Here is a 19,935-nt window from a genome sequence, read left to right on the forward strand (position 1 = left end):
GTAGGCATCAAAGTGTCCTTCCATTTTTGTGCATAAAGTAATATTGCTGCCATCAACGTATATAACATCAAAGTTCCATTTTTTTCCCCAAGTCTTTTTCCATTAAGCCCAGAATAAAAGTTTCTGGTTTTATCTTTATATTCACTTTGAGAATCTTCTGTATTAAGATGTGAATCCTACTCCAATATTTCTTTGCTTTATTACATACCCACCATAAAGGATAACAGTCCACTTCTTTATCTTTACATTTCCATTCATTTGAAATACCTTTATACATTATTGACAATTTATCTGGTGTTAAATACCAAAGATACATCATCTTATAATTTTTTTCTTTTAAATTGTAATTTAGTGTAAATTTTAGGCCTTTCATCCACATATTCTCCCATTGTTCCAGTATTACACTATATCCAATGTTTCTGAATCATACAATGCTTTACATATTCATTCTCCAAAATATTCAAATTCAGATAAACATTTCACTCACAGGCCAGCAGTTGGCATTCATTGTTTGTCCCCTCATTGCTGTCTGGTCCTTTCAGCTATGCATGAACTAACCCATGATGGGTTCATGTCTTATACTTTTACCTTAATCCCCACAAATCAGCTCTACTACATTCAGGGAGGGCATCACCATTCTTCAAAGTGCTATGTCTATGGACATAGTTTCTCAGTCATCCAGGTCATGGTTGTCTCAAAAGTGTTTTTTCAAAAGGCAACTGGGCTTTGTTTTTCCTTGAAGATACTTCGCTTCTCATCCAAGAAGCTTCTTCAGTTCTGAAGAAACTTCTTGCATGAGAACCAAAACATCTTCAAGGAAAAAGAAAGTCCAATTGTCTTTTGAAAAAGCACTTTTGGGTTCCTCAGAACACTCTCCTTTTTGCAAAATATCTCTCAATCTAATCTGAGAATTATGGATGTTTCCCACCAGAGTAACCACTTACTCTGAATAATTTAGGAATTATTCTATTCCTAAAATGACAGAATTGTAGGCACTTTTCTAAATAAAGAAATCAAATTTAAAGGATATTAATTCAATCCCCCTATATGAATTATTTTGATAGTGATCTTATTTAATTCATCCATTACATGTATAGCTTTCCTGCAAATCTCATTTTATTCTGTAACAATTAAAACAAATGAGCACATGTTTCTTCCATGTACTAGAACTATACATACTATACAATCTCTATGCAAGAAGAGCTCTCTTCTCTCAGAATCCACTTAAAATCATGGATTAAAGTCAGATTGGATCTTTCCAGTGAATTAGTTCAGATGATATACTTTAGGAGTGCCGGATAAGACTCAAAATTGACTTGTATTTTTTTTTTGCCATGTATATTCCTTATTCTGAATAAGAGTACATCTTCTATATCTTTGAATGCCATCAGCTTCCAAACCTGTCAATGTTAATATTATAAGCTATTTTATATCAAGCTATTTGTTGGGCCATCCAAGCTAGACTTTCTTACTTTGACTGAATTTTCTTTCTTTGAATAGGGTTGCCATTTGGTGAATTTAAGACTTTTCATATCTAACAAATCTTTGGTATTTTTCCAAATTGTATAGTGGGATTCATAAGAAAAAAGAAAAGCAATAGAGACACATAACATACCTCCTGCTTCTGTTTTATGTTGATAAAATAAAAACAAAACCACAAGTGTAAAAGACCTCAAGATGTTTTTCATTTTTTTCATTTGAAAAGAAAAACAGTTATTTCTCCATCTGTTTGTATCAGTGTGGAAAACAACACACCCGAATTCTGGCTAAGTGTGCATATGGGAGTGTATTTTAATAACAAGCAACTCTTTACATCTCCTTAAACAAAAATATCGTACTACTCATTAGCATGCAGGCATCATTCTTACAACAATCCAGTTCTTCATAACCACGTTAAACAAATGTTATTATTTTACAGAACTCATTGTATAGATGAAAAATTCAGACGAGAAGGAAACAATTTTCCCACGATCACTATGGTCAAGATGGAATTTGAATGTAAGTCTTCCAAAGCAAAAAAACAAAAACAAAACTAGCTTTTGATCCTCTAGGCTAATGAATGTTTCAGAAGAAAAGAGAAGTAAACAATTATCCATCTGTAAACACACTTTTCAACTGTTCCAACACTGATGGACCAGCCAACTCAAAGAACATAGGAACTAACAACTCATTGCATTGATTATTGTTTAGAGCCTGACTTTGGCTGGAAGATTCTGTCCTAAAAAAAACCCTAACATTCAGGATTACCACCAACTTGGCAATAATTCCCAGCTCCAAACCAGCCATTTGCCAAGCTCAGCCACACAGTAATGTGTGTTTATTCTGGCCAGGTTTCACAGCATCTCTTGAGTCTAATAGTTCACTTTGTCCTTCATCCTATTATTCCAAGTAAATTTATCTCAGATAGCATCATTATTCAAGAAACTTCAAGACAGTGAGTCAGAGTAGGCAGGTGTCAATGTAGAAAAATCTAGTCTTACAGGTATTAAAATATTGTTGAAACCATTCCCTGGTTTCCATCATCCATACCTAGGCACATGCACACAACTATATCCTGCTCCATTTACTCAGAAATCCGTGCTTGTTTTCTGTGCAGAAAGAATTCCTGTACCAGTTTCTGATTCTGCATACGCTGACTCTAGAAAATGGAAGCAGGCCACTGATCATCCTTTCATTCTCTTGTCTGTCTCAGAGATGGTTGAGGAATTTTGCCATTACAGACTTCAAATAAATATTTTCTTGGTGTTAATCATCCACCAAACAAGGTGGTACAAGCCAGAAGGTTCATTTTTTGCTGGTAACTTTTTTCTTACGAGCAGCAACCAAGTCATAGAAGGGATCTCTAGTGATGCTGGTTCTAAAATAAAGAAAAATAGAAAGAATATTAAGATTTGGCTGTTAGCAAAGCACTGATTGCCTCCTTCACAGAACACAGTGAAATCTTTAAGCCTGAAGCTGGGAAAAGCAATGTGATAGCTATGTATTTCCATGCTTCTATGTACTTCCAACATCTTCCATGTTTAGAGGTCATGTGTCATTGAAATTATACAGGCAGGAGGGCTTGACAATGGCCTTCATATTCTTTCTAGGGAACCTTGGTGGTTACCCTAAAAAGTTGGATACTGGGTTAGAACAGGGGTGAAATCTACTTACCTTGCCTACTGGTTCAGAAGTGTGCATGAGTATCACATGCAATTTTAGACCCTCTGCGCATGTGCAGAGGGTCAAAAACAGTTTACTTCCTGGTTAAAACCAGGAAGTAATGATGTCCGGGTGGGTGGACGGAGCCTCGCGTTACCACCGCTACCAGTTCACTGAACCACCCACCACCGCTGCTACCGGTTCTCCCAAATCAGTATGAACTGGTAGCATTTCACCCCTGGTTTAGAGAGTTCTTCTTATGCTTAAAATGATCATGGCAATGAAAGTAGGAAATAAGAAAGAGAGTACTGCTGAAAGGAATACAAAACATTATTCCCTCCCAGTTTTTGGTAGTTAAGTGGATATTTTTTATCAATTTTTGAAATGTTTGTCAGAACTCTCTTTTCTTTGATTTATAGGATGAAGTGACCCTATCTCTTCTCACTCCTTGGCAAATTTCATCACCAAAAGTATCCCTCTTGTGTCATAATTTGTGGGGAGGAGACCTCAAAAGTAAATGTGGTCAGGTGATTAATGCATGCATGTTTCTTACTTGATGATTGCATAGGAAGTCAAAAACACCAGAGAGAATAATGCAAAATTTCAAATACAATATCTCACAGAAGAGCCGTTTCATGAAATGATGATAGGTGCCTCTGTTAAGCCCATACTAAAATATTGTGATATTCCTTATTACTGAACTCTCTCCTTCTGGGGCCTTCTTTTCCACATCATTGTTATCCCACCAAAGAATGACAGCCTTTCCTCCTTACTGTATGGCTTCAATCCACAGGTCACGGTCCTCCTGGGAGGTTGCAGAGATCTTATAGGATTGGTGCTTGCCTTCAACCACCCTTCCATCCCCATCAGTCTTGCAAGCTTTGATCTTCTGCCCTTTGCAGTTTGCATTGAAGAGCTCAAAGCAATTCTGAGAGGAAAAAGGTAGAAAGCAGTGAGAATCAACAATGCTACTCTCTCCAATATCTGATATGGATACATCTCTTTTGTGTGCTGTAGGTGAGAACCATCCTGGACCTCTAGGTGGAAAATAGTTAGAATCAACAATACTACTCTCTCCAATATTTGATATGGATGTGCACATCTCTTTTGTGCTTTGGTCCTGGATCTCTCTATGACCCAGGACAAAGATCCTAAAGGACTTTCATTTACCTTGACCTGGATAGCTGGGGATGATAGGGCTGCTAATTCAATACATCTGGAAGAGGATGCTATTTTGCACACTTGTTTCATTTACATGTGGATTTATGTATTCCAACTGGTTTCACCTAGTCCGCCACTTATGGACTAATATGCAGAATGGAATGCAGTTAGTTATTGCAATTATTATCTTACAAAATGAGAATTTTGCATTTCTCCAAATGATGCAGCATAGTTCCTAGACCACCCCCATCCATAAAATACCAACATTTATTTTAAAATGTACATCATAAGAGGATATTGGGAGCTAATTACATTCAGTTCCAATAAAATGCTAAATCATGGAAGATATTACATGAAGGAGTCCTCTGCTCAAGCACTTTCCCCTCTCTGTTTTCCTCCTGCGCTTTCCTTCTCTTCCATTAGTCATTTGATGGATTTCAGCATGCCCCAGTTTTAATTGCATTTTACCATTCTTGTATTAGCCACCTGAGACCGTACAAGGAAAAGCAGAAAATAAGCATCTTAAATAGATCAATTGATTACTGCTGGACCGGCAAACTATGGTACATGCGTATTTTGTAGTCCATGAGTAGACATTAGTTCCTGTTTTCTAACCTTGGTTTTTGATTTGTTGAAAATAAGGAAGTAATCAAATCAAAGAGTGAAGGGATAGAAGGACGAGGCATCAACATATAAATAAGCTTGTATTCATTGGATACTTATCTGAATACATCTGAACAGCCCGGATCCTATGTTAAGTCCATTTTTAATTAGATTTTGAAGATTTGGGATACAGAAAAACTGATTTTGTGGAAAAGGCCATAGTTGAGATTTCACTTGAATCCCAGATCTTCAGAATGCTTGTGAACTGGGAATAGGTCCATGTTATACCACCAATCTTATGCTGATTTTTTTTTTGAAGCAACTCCCAGTGAGTAAGCCTGTGTAAGCTTGGCATAGTGTCAGCTATTTAATGAAAGGAAAACACTGGCCAGGAATTTGTTTTTGATCATACTTAACTGGTCCTTGGCAAGAATCAGCCATTTGGTCTCATTAGGATTATCCATCCAAATTATATGCAAGAAGTTAAAGGATCTGATATCAGCTTTGTAAGGCAGTTTAGCTGTTTTAACTTGGTCTACTCCTTTAATAATTTTCCAGCATGGCATATGGCATTATGAATAATTGACAAAATTTCCTCTCCCTTCCATTCTGATAAATACACTAGGAGACAAGGTAGGAAACTGGCTTCTGAACTGGTAACCAGTTTTTCTCCAGTGGAGTTTTCTGATGAGATCATCCTGACCTCTGTGAAGTCTGTATATCTTAGGTCCTTGAGGAGTCCAAACATTAAAACAAAGGGCTTCAACTCATCTTTTGAAAGACAATTTTAATGTAGATTTCACAAAACATTCTCTTAGAAGCTCCGTTCCAGGTTGGATTTCTCTTTAACCAGCTTCCACCCATTGCTTTTTGCCCTGCCCTCAGGTAATTTGGAGAATAAGACTAATCACTTCTTCTTTGTGACTGCCCCTAAAGTACTGAAAGATCTCTATCATGTCATCCCTAATCCTTTTCCTCATTAGGCTAGATATATCTACTTCCTTTGATCACTGTACAGTTTAGCCTCCAAACTCCTTATCATTTTGTTGCTCTGTCTAGGGACTTTTTTTCTATTATGGCAATCAGAACTGGATGCAATATTCCTAGTGTGGCCTCACTAGTGCAGTACAGAGCAGTACTATCATTTCTCGTGATCTTGAAGCTCTCCCTCTGTTGATGTAGTCTAGGACCACATTGATTTTTTTGGCAGCTGCATATTGGCAGCTGCATATTTAGTGGGGTTTCGAGCAAAGAAATTACAGAAGAAAAGGCCTTATGGGAGAAAGATATCTTTAAGAAATTCATGGCCACTTCAGTTTCAAGTTTTGTTAACCTCCATTCTGAAATTATAACCCCTGGAATTTCCAATATGACCAACTATGCAGGACTTTGCAGATGAGTCCCATCTATTGTATTAATCCAATCCCAAAGAGATGTCTTGAGAGGCAATCTTGCCTCCAGACTGAGGAGGCTTGAATAGAGAAATAGCATGAAGCCTGGATTGAAATGCTTTGCTGTGCAACATATTATTTCTGATCTATGATATATTGGAATCCTAAATCAACAATGTACAACACAGGAACAAAGGGAATTTAGGGACTGGATTCCATAGATTTCATGGTCATGACTAACTTCTAAAGAAGAAGTTATGTGGGGGAGGGGGCATAACCCAAAAAAGGAAGCAAGTAAATTTTTACAATTCAGATAATTAAATGGTTCATATAACACACTAAATTGTAAATATGAAATAATAAAACATATTTGTTGAATTTCCATATCATGCTATGCCCAAACAAATAAAACATATATTTAACATAATGATCTTGTTTTCACATACTATTTATATATTTGTATTATACTGATTATATTTTTATTTTTGTGATAAAAACATAATAAAAAATTAACAGCAGTTAAAACACAAAATTACAATAAAAATATAATAGGTGCTATGGCTGCATCTAATAAAATTGTTCCTGCAATACACTGAAGCAGAAATTAACTTATTTTAGCCCAATCTAGCATGTTTTACAAACCCAACGGCAATGACTTACTGGTTTCTTGGGATCATCTACTGGTCGGACTGATAGGTTTTCCAGTGGGATAATCCCTAGAGGCTCTTTGTCCTAGTAAACAGCAGAAATCATAAGTGAATTGTCCCAGTGTACACATAATATCAGTGAAATTAATGTAAATCTTAAGTCTCCATTTCAACATGTCTGGTAGAAGACTTAATTCCTTTTTCTTGCATGGGATTCCAGTTTAGCAAAAAAAAAAAAAAAAAAGAATTGTCATCTTACAAAAAGTCCTATAGCTGGAATGGGAAGCAGAATAAATGATTTTTTAAGAGTTTGGAATTAAGATTAAGACTAATCTTTATTGCCATTTTGTACTGTGGGCACACTAGCACACATTAAGAATGAAATTCTATTGCCTGCTTTCAAAAGAAGGTGTATATCTAGTCATACACATACATAACACACATATACACATGCTACACACACACACACACACACGTGTGTGTGTGTGTGTGTGTGTATACCAAGGAATGACAAACCAAGTCATACAACTTCTGCTTTAGAAAGGAATCAGGGGAAGAATTTATTCCAGAAAGACAAAGTAAATGAGAATGTGATTGGCAGGTGATACACATTCCCCCATATAATTTTGAAGAGCTACAGAGCCTTCTGCAAATGCAATCAGATTGTTGTGGCCTGTTGGACACCGGCCCCTCCAGCAGCTGAATCAAAGGAGGAGGAGGAGGCATGGGAGTCAGGTCATCATCAGGCAACCTGAGAGCTCTGAGGAGGAAGAGGGAATGGAGCTGGCAGAAAGAGAGAGGGGGGGGTGGAGCCTGGGCCATCCGTCAGCCCTCAGATGGAGAGTCAACAGCCCCCAGGTCTGGAGGTGGCTGATGAGGAAGAGGAGGATCAGTTGGGTCCAGTGCCTGACGCGCGGATGCACAGAAGGCAGAAAAGAGGAGAGCAAGGTAAATCTATGGGCCTTGGGACAGAAGAGCCAACACTGCTAGCGAAGCCCCACCCTAGCTCTGGAGATAAAAGGCAGGGGGTGGAGATGAATAGATGTGGCAGACAACTATTCATCTTCCGGCTGGACGGACTTGTTCACCTGCGGTGAGAGAGAAACTTTTTGCCAGGGCTGCTGGCGCTCCTAATAAAGGAATCTTTGAGTTAAATTCAGAGGGTGTGTCATGTTTGAAGAGCTGGGTCAGAACACAGATATCCATTCACCTCACCATGAACTGAAACCATCATCTCAGTGTCATGAAGGATTCAGCATCCTTTCATCAATTTTTTTCTCATGTTGATTGCTTACCTCTACAACCAGAAGTTGTGAACCAGGCATAAACAAACATGAGGTGTGGTACAGGGGTGCTATTCAGCAGGTTCTGGAGAACTGGTAGTGGAAATTTTGAGTAGTTTGGAGAACCAGCAAATACTATCTCTTGCTGGCCCCAGGAGTGGAGAGGGAATGGGGATTTTGTAGTATCCTTCCCCTGGAGTGGGGTGGGAATGGAGAGTTTGCAGTATCCTTCCCCTGCCATGCCCACCAAGCCACGCCCACCAAACCACACCACACCCACAGAACCGGTAGGTAGTAAAAAAAATTGAATTCCACCACTGGTGTGGTAATGTGAAAGACCATAAAGCTGGAAGACTTCTGCTGGGATATATCAGCAAGATAAAGTCAGACTTTCCTCCTTACTCTTCCTGAATACAGCTATGGCTCAACAGAGCAGTCAATGTGGAACTTGATTCACCTAAGCTCTAGTTTCTAGCCAAGAAATCTTATACATCGAAGATCATCTCGGAGGATGCTCTTACCGTGGTGTATTCAAAATAGTAGAGGCAATTATCTGTCAGAATGAACCAGCGGCGTTTCCAGGTCTTCACTCTGCCTCCTGGAACAAAAAGAGAATGAAATGAGCTAATTAGGGTTTTTTTTTTAGATATATAGTGGTAAAACTTCTTATCACACATCCATAAAAATGTGAGGTACTATCTATCTCAATATGAATTAACGAACAAACAATGATGATCGCAGGGCTCAGCTGGGATCATCAGAGGCTTTTAAAAACATTTTTTCTACAACCTCTTTCCTACAACCAAAGAGGTTGTAGGAAAAAAAATGCCTTTAAAAGCATCTGAGTTGCCTGATCGTCAGAGACTTTTAAAAGCATTTTTTTCTGCAACCTCTTAAGGTTGTAGAAAAAATGCTTTTAAAAGTAAAAAAAAAAAAGTTGGACACGCCCAATCAGTCACATTACCTCCCCCCCACCAAGCCACACCCACAGAACCGGTAGTAAAAAAATTTAGATTTCACCACTGAATACATGCCACAACTATGTGCTCCTCAAACAAGGCTGCAGAGCCATATTTTAACCCTGTTTCAGAAGGCCAGTGTCAGGGTTCTAAGTAACACTCCCAACAAAAGAAAACTCCGAGGCTTGAGTTTCCTCAAAGTCACATTTTATTAGAGATGTCATAATGGCACATCTGGGGAAACCCGAATCTGAAAACTTCCAGGGTTTCCCCACCCAAAGGAAAGTTCAAGTCCCTGCCCAGAACTCATAAATCCATCATATGGTCAATTCAAAGCACCGTCCCAACTGAAGATGCCTCCCAGTTCTAGCCTCCCAGGTGCAGGGCAAGATGTCCTTGAACCTCTGAGAAAAGAATGTTATTGTGGCTATATATCACTCATGCTCCATACAATCTCCATACAGTAGTAAATGTGGCAGGTCTGAAGGCCCAATACAAAAGATGGCTTCCAGGCCTGACAGCCAGGAGAGTGGGAGCCTCCCTCCCCTCCGGTGTGGGAGGATTTTCCATAGGACAGGGAGCAATGGCAGAGAAAGTTCTCTTCTTAGAGCCCACCAGTAGGAATTCTTTAAGTGATGGAATCTGCAACCTATGTAAGAGCCGAGGTGGCACAGTGGTTAGAGTGCTGTACTGCAGCTACTTCAGCTGACTGCTAGTTCAGCAGATCAGCAGATCAAATCTCACCAGCTCAAGGTTGACTCAGCCTTCCATCCTTCCGAGGTGGGTAAAATGAGGACCCAGATTGTTGGGGGCATATGCTATTTAGTATACTGTCGATTGTTGTAAACTGCCCAGAGTCCTCGGAGAGTGGGCAGCATAGAAATATGATTAATAATAATAATAATAAATAAATAAATAATGGGATGAAGCCAGTTCCTTAGATAGTCTGGCCCCACGTTGTGTAGTGCTTTACAGGTCATAACCAACACTTTGAATTGGACCTAGAAGCAACTGGCACCCAATGTAGTTTGCGGAGCATTGGGTGTTACATGTGCTCTTCCAGGGCCATCCAGTATAGCTCTTGCAGCCACATTTTGTACCAGCTGAAGCTTCTGATACTTTTCAAGGGTGGCCCCATATAAAGTCGGTGGAAATAGTCCAGACAGGAGATGACCAGGACATGAGGGACCAAGCGGAGAGCCTTCCTATCCAGGAAAGGGAGTTTGCCTACTCCTGATTAAAAGAGATGAAATTAGAATTCTACCCTATAATAGCCTACATTTCATGGCACAACGTATAAAACTTGTTTCTAGGTCCATCATCTAAACCTGAAGCTCTTGTTGCTGTAAAGATAATTTTTTCAGCTAATTTATGCTAGTTTTTTTTTTTTAACCAGGGTGTTGATTTAGGGCAGGAACAGAGGAAAAATATCCATCTCAAGGGCCAAATATTATTTGACATAGGTAGTCCTCAACTTATAACCACAATTGAGCCCAAAATTTATATTGCTAAGTGAGAAATTTGCCCCATTTGCCCCATTTCACAACTTTTCTTGCCCCATTTATTAAGTGAATCACTGCAGTTGTTAAATTAGTAACATGGTTGTTAAGTCAATCTAGTTTCCCTGTTGAATTTGCTCGTCAGAAGGTTGCAAAAGGTGATCACATGACTCTGGGACTCTGCAACCGTCATAAATATGAGTCAGTTGTCAAGCATCCAAATATAAATCATGTGACCAAGGGGATGCTGCTGTGGTCATAAGTATGAAAAATGGTCATAAGTCACTTTTTTGGAGCTGTAACTTCAAACTATCAGTAAGAGAACTGTTGTAAATCAAAGACTACCTGTACTACCTCCAGGGAGATGATTCACATGATAAAATGGCACCAAAGCAGGAGTGAAATGCTCCCGGTTCAGACCGGATCGCTCGATCCGGTAGCGATGGAGGCGGGTGGTTCGGAGAACCGGTAGCAAAAATCCCTGGCCATCCCCCATGCCCAGCTGAGTCGCACAATCATCAGATGCTTTTTTTTTTACTTTTAAAAGCATTTTTTCTACAACCTCTTCGGCCGAAAAAATGCTTTTAAAAGTAAAAAAAAAAAAAGCCTCTGATGAACGCGCAGCTCAGCTGGGATCATCAAAGGCTTTTAAAAGAAAAAAGAACCCATTTTTTCTTTTAAATGCCTCTGACGATCCAAGCTGAGTTGCTTGATCAGCAGAGGCATTTAAAAGAAAAAAAGTCTCTGCCGATCAGGCAACTCTGCTTGGATCGTCAGAGCCTTTTGAAAGCATTTTTTTACAACCTCTTCGCCGAAGAGGTTGTAGAAAAAATGGTTTTAAAAGTTTTTAAAAAATTGGCCATGCCCACCCAGTCACATTACACCCCCCCACCAAGCCATGCCCACAGAACCGGTAGTAACAAATTTTAGATTTCACCCCTGCACCAAAGGCCCTCCAAGCCTATCTCCCAAATCCCCTTTTTTTCTCCCCTAGATGTCATCCAGTTCCCACAGTGATATTGAAGATGACACTGTGTTAGAGAACCAGCACTTGAAAAGTTTCACAAGTCGAACATTCAAAATTGCTTTCTTGAGATACAGCAGATCTGCAATTGGCCTGCAATCACTCCTTTAGCGATCACTTGAAGTTACAATGGCAATGAAAAAATGGCCGGTCTTCTCACTTAGAACCATTGCAGAATCCCCATGGTCATGTGATCAAAATTTGGGCATTAATAACAATTGCAGCATCCCATGCAGGATCCCAGGGTCGTGCGATCATCATTATAATCATCATTTACAGACAGCTTTTGACAAACATAATCAATGGGGAAGCAAGATTCATTTAACAACTGAAGTGATTTGTTTAACCATGACAAAAAAAGGTCATGAAATAGGTCAGTTCTTGACAAACAGTTTGTTTAGCAACAGAAACTCTGACTTATGGTAGTAAATCTAGGACAGGGGTGTCAAACTCACGGCATCACAGAGTCATCATGTGACATATTGGGACTTTTTTCCCCTTCGCTAAACCGGGCATGGGCGTGGCCAGCGCATGATGCATCTGGCCTGTAGGCCACAATTTTGACAGCCCTGGTCTAGGACTACCTGTACATTTATTTCCCTTTTAAAAAGCTATGGAATGGCAAAGGTTTCACAGTATCGCTTGGCTTCTCGGTGAAAGAAGAAGGGAGAGATGATGTTTAAGTAAAATTGGGACTTTGCCCCAGGAAGCTTATGGATCTGATTCAATTGGAGCCAAAATACTTTATCCTTTCTTTACGGCTTTTGATTTATACTTTTAAAGAGCACAGAGGAGGACTTCAAAGAGCAGCCAGGAAGACGAGTGCACTGTTAATCAGAAATAAGCCTCACCGGCTTAATCCTAATAAGCAGGTTGATGAATTAGTGAAACAAAGTATATGGATGAGAAAGGAAAGAAAAGAGCATTTCATTAAATCATCTCTCTTTGAATGGTGAGCTGCTGTACAAATTATTGGTTAAATTATTGGTTCTTGACAATTCCGGTTCAAATCTCCTGTTCATAAATTCTGTTTATTATGCACGCCTGGAACGCCTGTCAACAGAGCCACATAGCTTTCAATTTATCCTTTGAAAAAGTGTCCCCAGCAACTGGCTCTCCAGGTGGCTTTCCTCCAGCCCATTAAATGATGCCAGTCAAGATACCCAGGCCAAATGAGGAGCAGAAAAATCAGCCACTCTGTTATGGCCTTGTGCCATTTGCAGGAGTCTCTAGAGAAATATATACCAGAGCCAAACACCAGGGGTCATTCTCGCCCCATAGCTGAAAGCTGGCTAGCTGATTTCTGCTGCTGCAGTCCTCTGCTACCATATGAACACAACCCTTTTCCTTGCAAAAAGATTTAAATTTGAGTAGAAGTCAGGAGCAAGGCTTGTTTTTTTTCTTCTTATTAGCAAATTACAAGCGGGTTACCTAGCTTGAGGAGCCAGCCTTCCCGACTAGGGTTGAAGAAAGTGTGGGTGAGATCATTTCCGTCGTCCTCTGGGATGGAAAAGGGTTCGTTTTTGATACTCTCAAATAAATTCTGCCAGGGAAAAGAAGAAGAGAAAGCAAGGGAAAATTGTGATGAGCTTTAATATTCGGTGTACCAGGTCAATGTATTTATTTATCTGGTGCAGTAATAGACCTCCTGATTTGAATAGGTGTCAGGTAGAGCGTCTCCCTTCCCAGGCCACCTGTTCCTTTTGATTGCTCTGAACCTTGACTGGATCTGGAACCAGTCCTTTCAATGGACAGTCCTTTCTGTTTATTAACTGGCAATTGGCTCTTTCTTAAGATTAACCATATAGACCAGTGATGGCAAACCATTTTGGCACCAAGTGCCAAAACTGGAACGTGTGTGCATGTGCACACCCCGGAATGCCGGAAACCCAAAGATCAGCTGGCTGGGTGCATGTGCGCATCGGCCAGCTGGTCTTCGCATTTCCCATATGCACATGTGCGCTGGCCAGCTGGTCTTCGTGTATGCTGGAGTACTGGAAACCTGAAGACCAGCTGTTTGGTGCACGAATGCCTGTTTTTTGGCCATTTTTAGGCTGTTTTTCGACCTGAAAAAATGGCCTGTTATTGGCCATTTCCCAGCGCTCTAGCACCCGCGAAGACTAGCTGGCTGGCACGCACGTGCACCCCAGAAACCAGAAGACCAGCTGGCAATGGCGCACGTGCCCACAGAGAGGGCTCTCTGTGTTACCTCTGAAATGCATGCCATAGGTTCGCCATCACAGATATCGACCAAACCAACCTGAGTCTCTAAACATATGTAATATAGTTGTGTTGTTAGGAGTACACATACAGTTTTGACTGAATCACCGGACATCTAGTGTTACCACTGATACAGTGGAGTCTAAACAAACTTCTTCATCCATCAAAATGAGATAGAGATATGTTCTGCAATTTTCTTTTTTTTAAAAAATGAAGGAAATTAGCTAAACCACTTCATTCTATCAGTTCTCTCTTTACGTATGTATGTGTGTGTATCACTTCCTGTAATGAAACTATGTTTTCCTGCCATTCCTCTCAATCTAATTTGAAACCACAATCATAAAGCATATGCTGTGAATTACACATAAGCCCCACCAACTTAGTCCTAATAAGTAAGTTGAAACAAATGAATGAAAAGTGAAAGAAAAGAGCATTTCAGCACTACAGAAATTAATTCACTCTATGCTCGAGAGTCAGTTTGGTGGGGTGGTTAAGGTATCAGGCTACAAATCAGGAGATTGTGAGTTCTAGTCCTGTCTAAGACACAAAGTCAGTTTGGTGATTTTGGGCCAGTCACTCATAGCCATAGGATGGCACCCAATTCTGAAATCTTGCCAAGAAAACTGCAAGAATTTGTCCAGTCAGTTTTCAGGAAAAAAATTTTTAAAATGAAGATAAGCACACTCATATATGCTCAGGAAGTGTATTTCCATTTTACAAACCATAAATTCTGCGTATGTGCATATAACTTATTGCTAGGTTTCCGGGGTTTTTAAAAGTGATTTCTCATCCAATGAAGTAATAACACTGGGCTACTGGGATATGATGTCATATATTATGTAATGTTCCTGCAACTTCCTGAAATCGCTCACTCAGAAAGCTCCGCTTTTACTCACAAAGTAATTTCGGATTCCTACGCAAAGTTGCATAGGAGTGTTTCAAGTTAATTTTTGAAAGCCGATACTGAATTTGTACAGATTTGCAAACTTTTACAGAAAAAACTTGTAGCTCTATAGTACAAATCAAACATGCTATGAAACCCTATTTAAGAGCCTGAGTACTGGAAGAAATAAAATGAAAAGGACTGTATAATTCCAACACTCGCTCACATTCAATAGAAAAGCGAAAGGTCATATATAGATGCAAATGGTCATGTTCATTTATGGCTATCAAGTATGATTCTGTTTGTTTTTCATATAATTGATCACGGTGGCACAGTGGTTAGAGTGCAGTACTGCAGGCTACTTCTGCTGACTGCCGGCTGCCTGCAATTTGGCAGTTCAAATCTCACCAGCCTCAAGATTGACTCAGCCTTCCATCCTTCCGAGGTGGGTAAAATGAGGACCCAGATTGCTGGGGGCAATATTCTGACGCTGTAAACCGCTTAGGGAAGGCTGTAAAGCGCTGTAAAGCGGTATATAAGTCTAAGTGCTATTGCTACTAACTTAACAAGTGCAGTGATTCACTTAACAACAGTGATTCACTTAACAGCAACTTGTTAAGTGATTCACTTAACAACTGTGGCATGAAAGGTGCCACATGAAATGGTGCCACATGAAATGGGGCAAAATTTACTGTCTCACTTAGCAACAAAAATTTGGGGCTCAGTTGTGGTTGTAAGTTGAAGACTACCTGTAATACTACTGCAGAAGTATGCATTATAATGGGTAATATGTACATTTACAATGTATGGTTGCCTACATTGTATATAGTTGCATATACCATACATATCAGAATATCTATTATATATACATCATTCTGTGCTATCAATGCACCACAAAATAATTTGAATATCCCTATCTAGTTTAGGGATCGTAGAATAGATACAAATATTACCGCAAGCTACAAATCCTAGTGATTATATGGACACATCCAATGTCATCTTCTCAGCAACAATTCAGAAGTGGTTTGACATTGATTTTTCCAAGTTTTTTTTAAAATTCCTTATCTAGCCTACACCCTTGTACTTTCTTAATGTTCCATCCAAATCTGACAAAGTTTTTTTTAAAAAAACTAAGATCATCTGGATGGAATTCTTTACTTGAATATGTGATGATTTTCTTTTGTGTCTCATCTCTAGTACTCCCTTCATTTGTTAGGATTTAATGTAATTAAAAGTTGCCAACCTGGTCTACAAACTGTGCCAATCAACCTAGCTCTTTGGGGTACTTGGCAATAAATTAGTGTATCTTCTTTAGACTTATGACAGTGTATGTCTAATATGCTCACAGTAATTTGTTTTTTCTTAGCAAACAATGCTATTTGTAGATACAATTAAGCAAATTCTCCTATCACTCCATGAGTATGCTGGGGATAACTGCATTTCTGAAGTGTACACAACCATTAAAACCACCAGAAATCTTTTAGCAAAGATGTGTTCATATCAGTAAAAGAGATGACATTTTTAGTTTATTTTTTACTTTACCTTCAGAAGCACTTCTTGAAGATCTGCTCCATTATTGATGCCTCTGTTCATGGACATGAACCGCTCAAATGGAGGCTTATCTTTGACATTTGGATTGTGGAGGCTGGTATTCAACATGATGACTGAGAATGAAAGGATGTAGCAGGCATCTGACAAAGAAAAATCTAGAGTTAATAGCTGACTAGTGGGTTTCTGAAAGATATAGCTTAAGTAAAATTTTATATATATAAGCTAAAAACAGCCCAGAATCTTCTGGAGTTGGCAGCCATAGTAAATGTAAATAAGTAAGACAGTAACAGTAGGTTCTAACCCTTTTCAAAGATATTGTGCTATCTTAGGTATTGGGGAAAAAAAATAATACCAACAGATGAAGAGTTAATTAAAAAAATCTTGGAATGTGCCGAGATGGACAGATTAATAAAAGAACTTAAAGAAAAGGAGGACACAGAATATTACAAGATTTGGCATAAATGGTACAAGTGGTTGGAGGAAAGGAAAAATGAGAAAGAAAAATCCCTAAACCCACTAGTCAGCTATTAACTCTACATTTTTCTTTTTTTTTTCTTTATTTATTATTTATTATAACATAAAACAACAATACAAGACATACAACATATATATGAATACTCTTTTTATAGCGATTTCATGATGATCTTTCTTTATTATTCACAATTTCCCCTTATTTCTCTTTATATTATTCCAATTTATTACTTGTCCCCTTCATTTTATTTACAACATATTTCTCATCATTCATAACAAATTCTTAATTCTAATGCTTAACTAATGCTTTAGTTTTTAACATTTCTATCTTTACCTAAATAAGTAAAACAGTAACAGTAGGTTCTAACCCTTTTCAAAGATATTGTGCTATCTCAGGTATTCTCTGTTCAGCTTGGCACCTAATAATTTTTGCCTTTAGTTCCTTAATGGCTTTTATAATTTTCAGGAAGTCCTTTTTATTGTAGGGGTGCAGAACATACTCTTCCATGTTAATACTTATCAGGATGTGATCAGTGTTATCCTTATCTTGTTTGTTGCTTTTAATTAGTCCCCTAACAATGAATTGAAAGTAAGGTAATGGAATCCCTGAGGGTTTTGCTCTGCTGATCATAGCAGACTTTAGGAGTGGTGCTCATCTCCATTTTGTTAAGCCATTGAGCTAGCACTGTCCAAAGACATTTCTGTGGATCATGTGGCCAGCATGACATCACACCACAGCATGAAGTGTACAGCAAAACATGGAAAACTATTGTCTTCCCACAGAAGTGGTACCTATTTATCTACTCACATTTACATGCTTTTGAACTGCTACCATGTTTCCCTGAAAATAAGACCTATTCAGAAAATAAGCACTATGAATGTTTTCTGCGCATGCACCCAATATAAGCCCTATCCCCAAAATAAGCCCTACTTAAGCACCTGTGTAGCTGGCTGTCTGTCCATTCCATCTGGTTACTCATGGTGCTGCTGACACAAGGTGACGTGAAGCAGGAGGTGGAGCTACCCCAAGTACACACCAGCTTACCTCAGGGCCCCCATAGCCAGGCCATCCACACCCCAACAACTGCCTCACAGCGGCAACACCAGCAGCCATATGCAGCAGGAACCAATGTGGCTGATGGCCCACTTCTTCCAGCACCAGCCAGCACTGGAACAGGAGGTTGAGTGATGCACCAATGCTGCAGCCATGAGATGAGGTGCTGATACACACACACACACACACACACACACACACACACACACACCTGGCTTATCTCGGGGCACCCACAGCCAGGCCATCCACAACCTGACAACTGCCTCACCTTGCAGCCACAGCACCAACACATCACTCAGCCTCCTGCTCCGATGCTACACCAGTGCCAGAAGAAGACGTGGGCCGGTGCCACGAGGCAAGGCAGTTGTCAGGGCATGGTTGGCCTGGCTGCAGGGGCCCTGAGGTAAGTCGTGCGGGGTGCATGGGGCAGCTCCACCCACTCATCTTGCGGCGGCAGCACTCAAAATAAGACATCCCCAAAAATAAGCCCTAGTGCTTATTTCAGAGCCCAAAAGAAAATAAGACTGGGTCTTATTTTTGGGGAAACACAGTAGGTTGCAGAAGCTGAGGCAAGTGATGGGAGCTCAGTCTATTCTACAGTAGTAGGACTTAAACCACTGGAGTATTGACCTTCTCCAACATCTTTTAATCCACTGAGCCACTCAATGAGTTGAAAGGCAGTGAGAAAATATGCATTAACTGAAGCAGCTAGATCTTGGGCTTGAAAGTTAGTAGTTAATACAGAAATAGTATAGACACATTGATTTGAAGCACAGATTGAAATCAGACAGGCATCTCTATCCACCCTATTAGGACTAGTATTTTAGTATCCTAAATAAATATCTCCATCCATCCATTCACCTGTTGACTGAAAAATGCCTGGGTTACATTGACAATACCAATTGGCAAAAGCTTCCATCATACGGTCAATCTTCTGGGCTTCTCCAGGCAAACGGAAGCTCCACAAAAACTGCCTGTAAAGAAAACCATATATTCAGAATCTTCTGTCAGAAAATGTCATAGGAAATAGAAACTTTACCCTTATGATGTTCCAGACATTACTGAAAGCATGGTTAGTCTCCTAAGCCTTGGTAAAGGTCAGTTGTTGGAACCCAGTTTTGTTTTTCTGGTGAGGACATTTTCTCTTTTATATGCATTTATTTTTTTGTCTTTTATTTTATATGTCTCTGTTACATATAAACTGCCCAGAGTCACTGAGGAGTTAGGCGGTCTTAAAATTCTAATTAATAATTAAATTAACAATTCTACTATTTCTGATAATGATTTTCATCTGATGATTTATTAATTGCATAGATATTTTGAGTTGGTTGAAAGGAAGAGTACAATCCTTTCTTTTTGCAACAAACTGAAGTGCGAGTTAGAATTGCGACTTCACACATGTGACCTAGGATTTTCTTCATACAAAGCAGCTGTGTTCATCTAAGACAGTGTTTCTCAACCTTGGAAGCTTGAAGATGGGTGGACTTCTACTCCCAGAATCCCTGAAGCAGCACTGGCTGCGGGATTCTGGGAGTTGAAGTCCACCCATCTTCAAGCTACCAAGGTTGAGAAACACTGATCTAAGATGTATAACCAGTTCAGTTATGAATCTAGAAGCTACATTTCCACAACAGACTAAAAACTGGGTTAGGTTTCGTGGCTTAGTTACTTATTTTGTGTACTTGAGCCATTTGGATAGCTTCTGGTTCAAGTTATGATACAAGCTCAGTAACCATCTTGTGGGAACACAGCCAAGTGCTAAACTATTGGATGGATTTCTCTTCCATGCCACAAATTTAGAATCATTTTTCACAATGGCAGAGTCTTGAATCCTTACTGGTTTTGCATAGCAAGGCTGGAATTTATCTACATATATATGCATAGAAGTGGAACAAAAACCACTTAAGTGCATGAGAGAATGTCTCCATTTCATTCACATTGGCAGCATCTCAGTTGGTTCCCCTCTAGAGAAGAAAAATGAGCATCAAGCTCAAAAGAGAGCCATAGAATAATAGAGTTAGAAGGGATCTTGAAGGTCTTCTAGTCCA

General features: G+C 39.5%; 1 protein-coding gene across 1 annotated transcript; it reads right to left on the bottom strand.

Moving 5' to 3' along the window:
- Nucleotides 1-2,784: 2,784 nt before the first annotated feature.
- Nucleotides 2,785-18,809, bottom strand: LOC139319118 (cytohesin-4-like). Its single transcript, XM_070946803.1, has 7 exons — nucleotides 18,749-18,809; nucleotides 16,354-16,502; nucleotides 13,140-13,251; nucleotides 8,748-8,824; nucleotides 6,957-7,028; nucleotides 3,915-4,069; nucleotides 2,785-2,857 (listed from the first exon to the last, which is right to left on the bottom strand). Exons 1-7 carry the CDS (start codon nucleotides 18,807-18,809, stop codon nucleotides 2,785-2,787), a joined length of 699 nt encoding a protein of 232 aa, XP_070802904.1.
- Between the last annotated feature and the right edge of the window lie 1,126 nt (nucleotides 18,810-19,935).

This window comes from Pituophis catenifer, unplaced genomic scaffold (assembly GCF_029215685.1).
Source record: "Pituophis catenifer annectens isolate HBS135680 unplaced genomic scaffold, rPitCat1.0.hap2 SCAF_7, whole genome shotgun sequence".
Taxonomy (NCBI): domain Eukaryota; kingdom Metazoa; phylum Chordata; class Lepidosauria; order Squamata; family Colubridae; genus Pituophis; species Pituophis catenifer.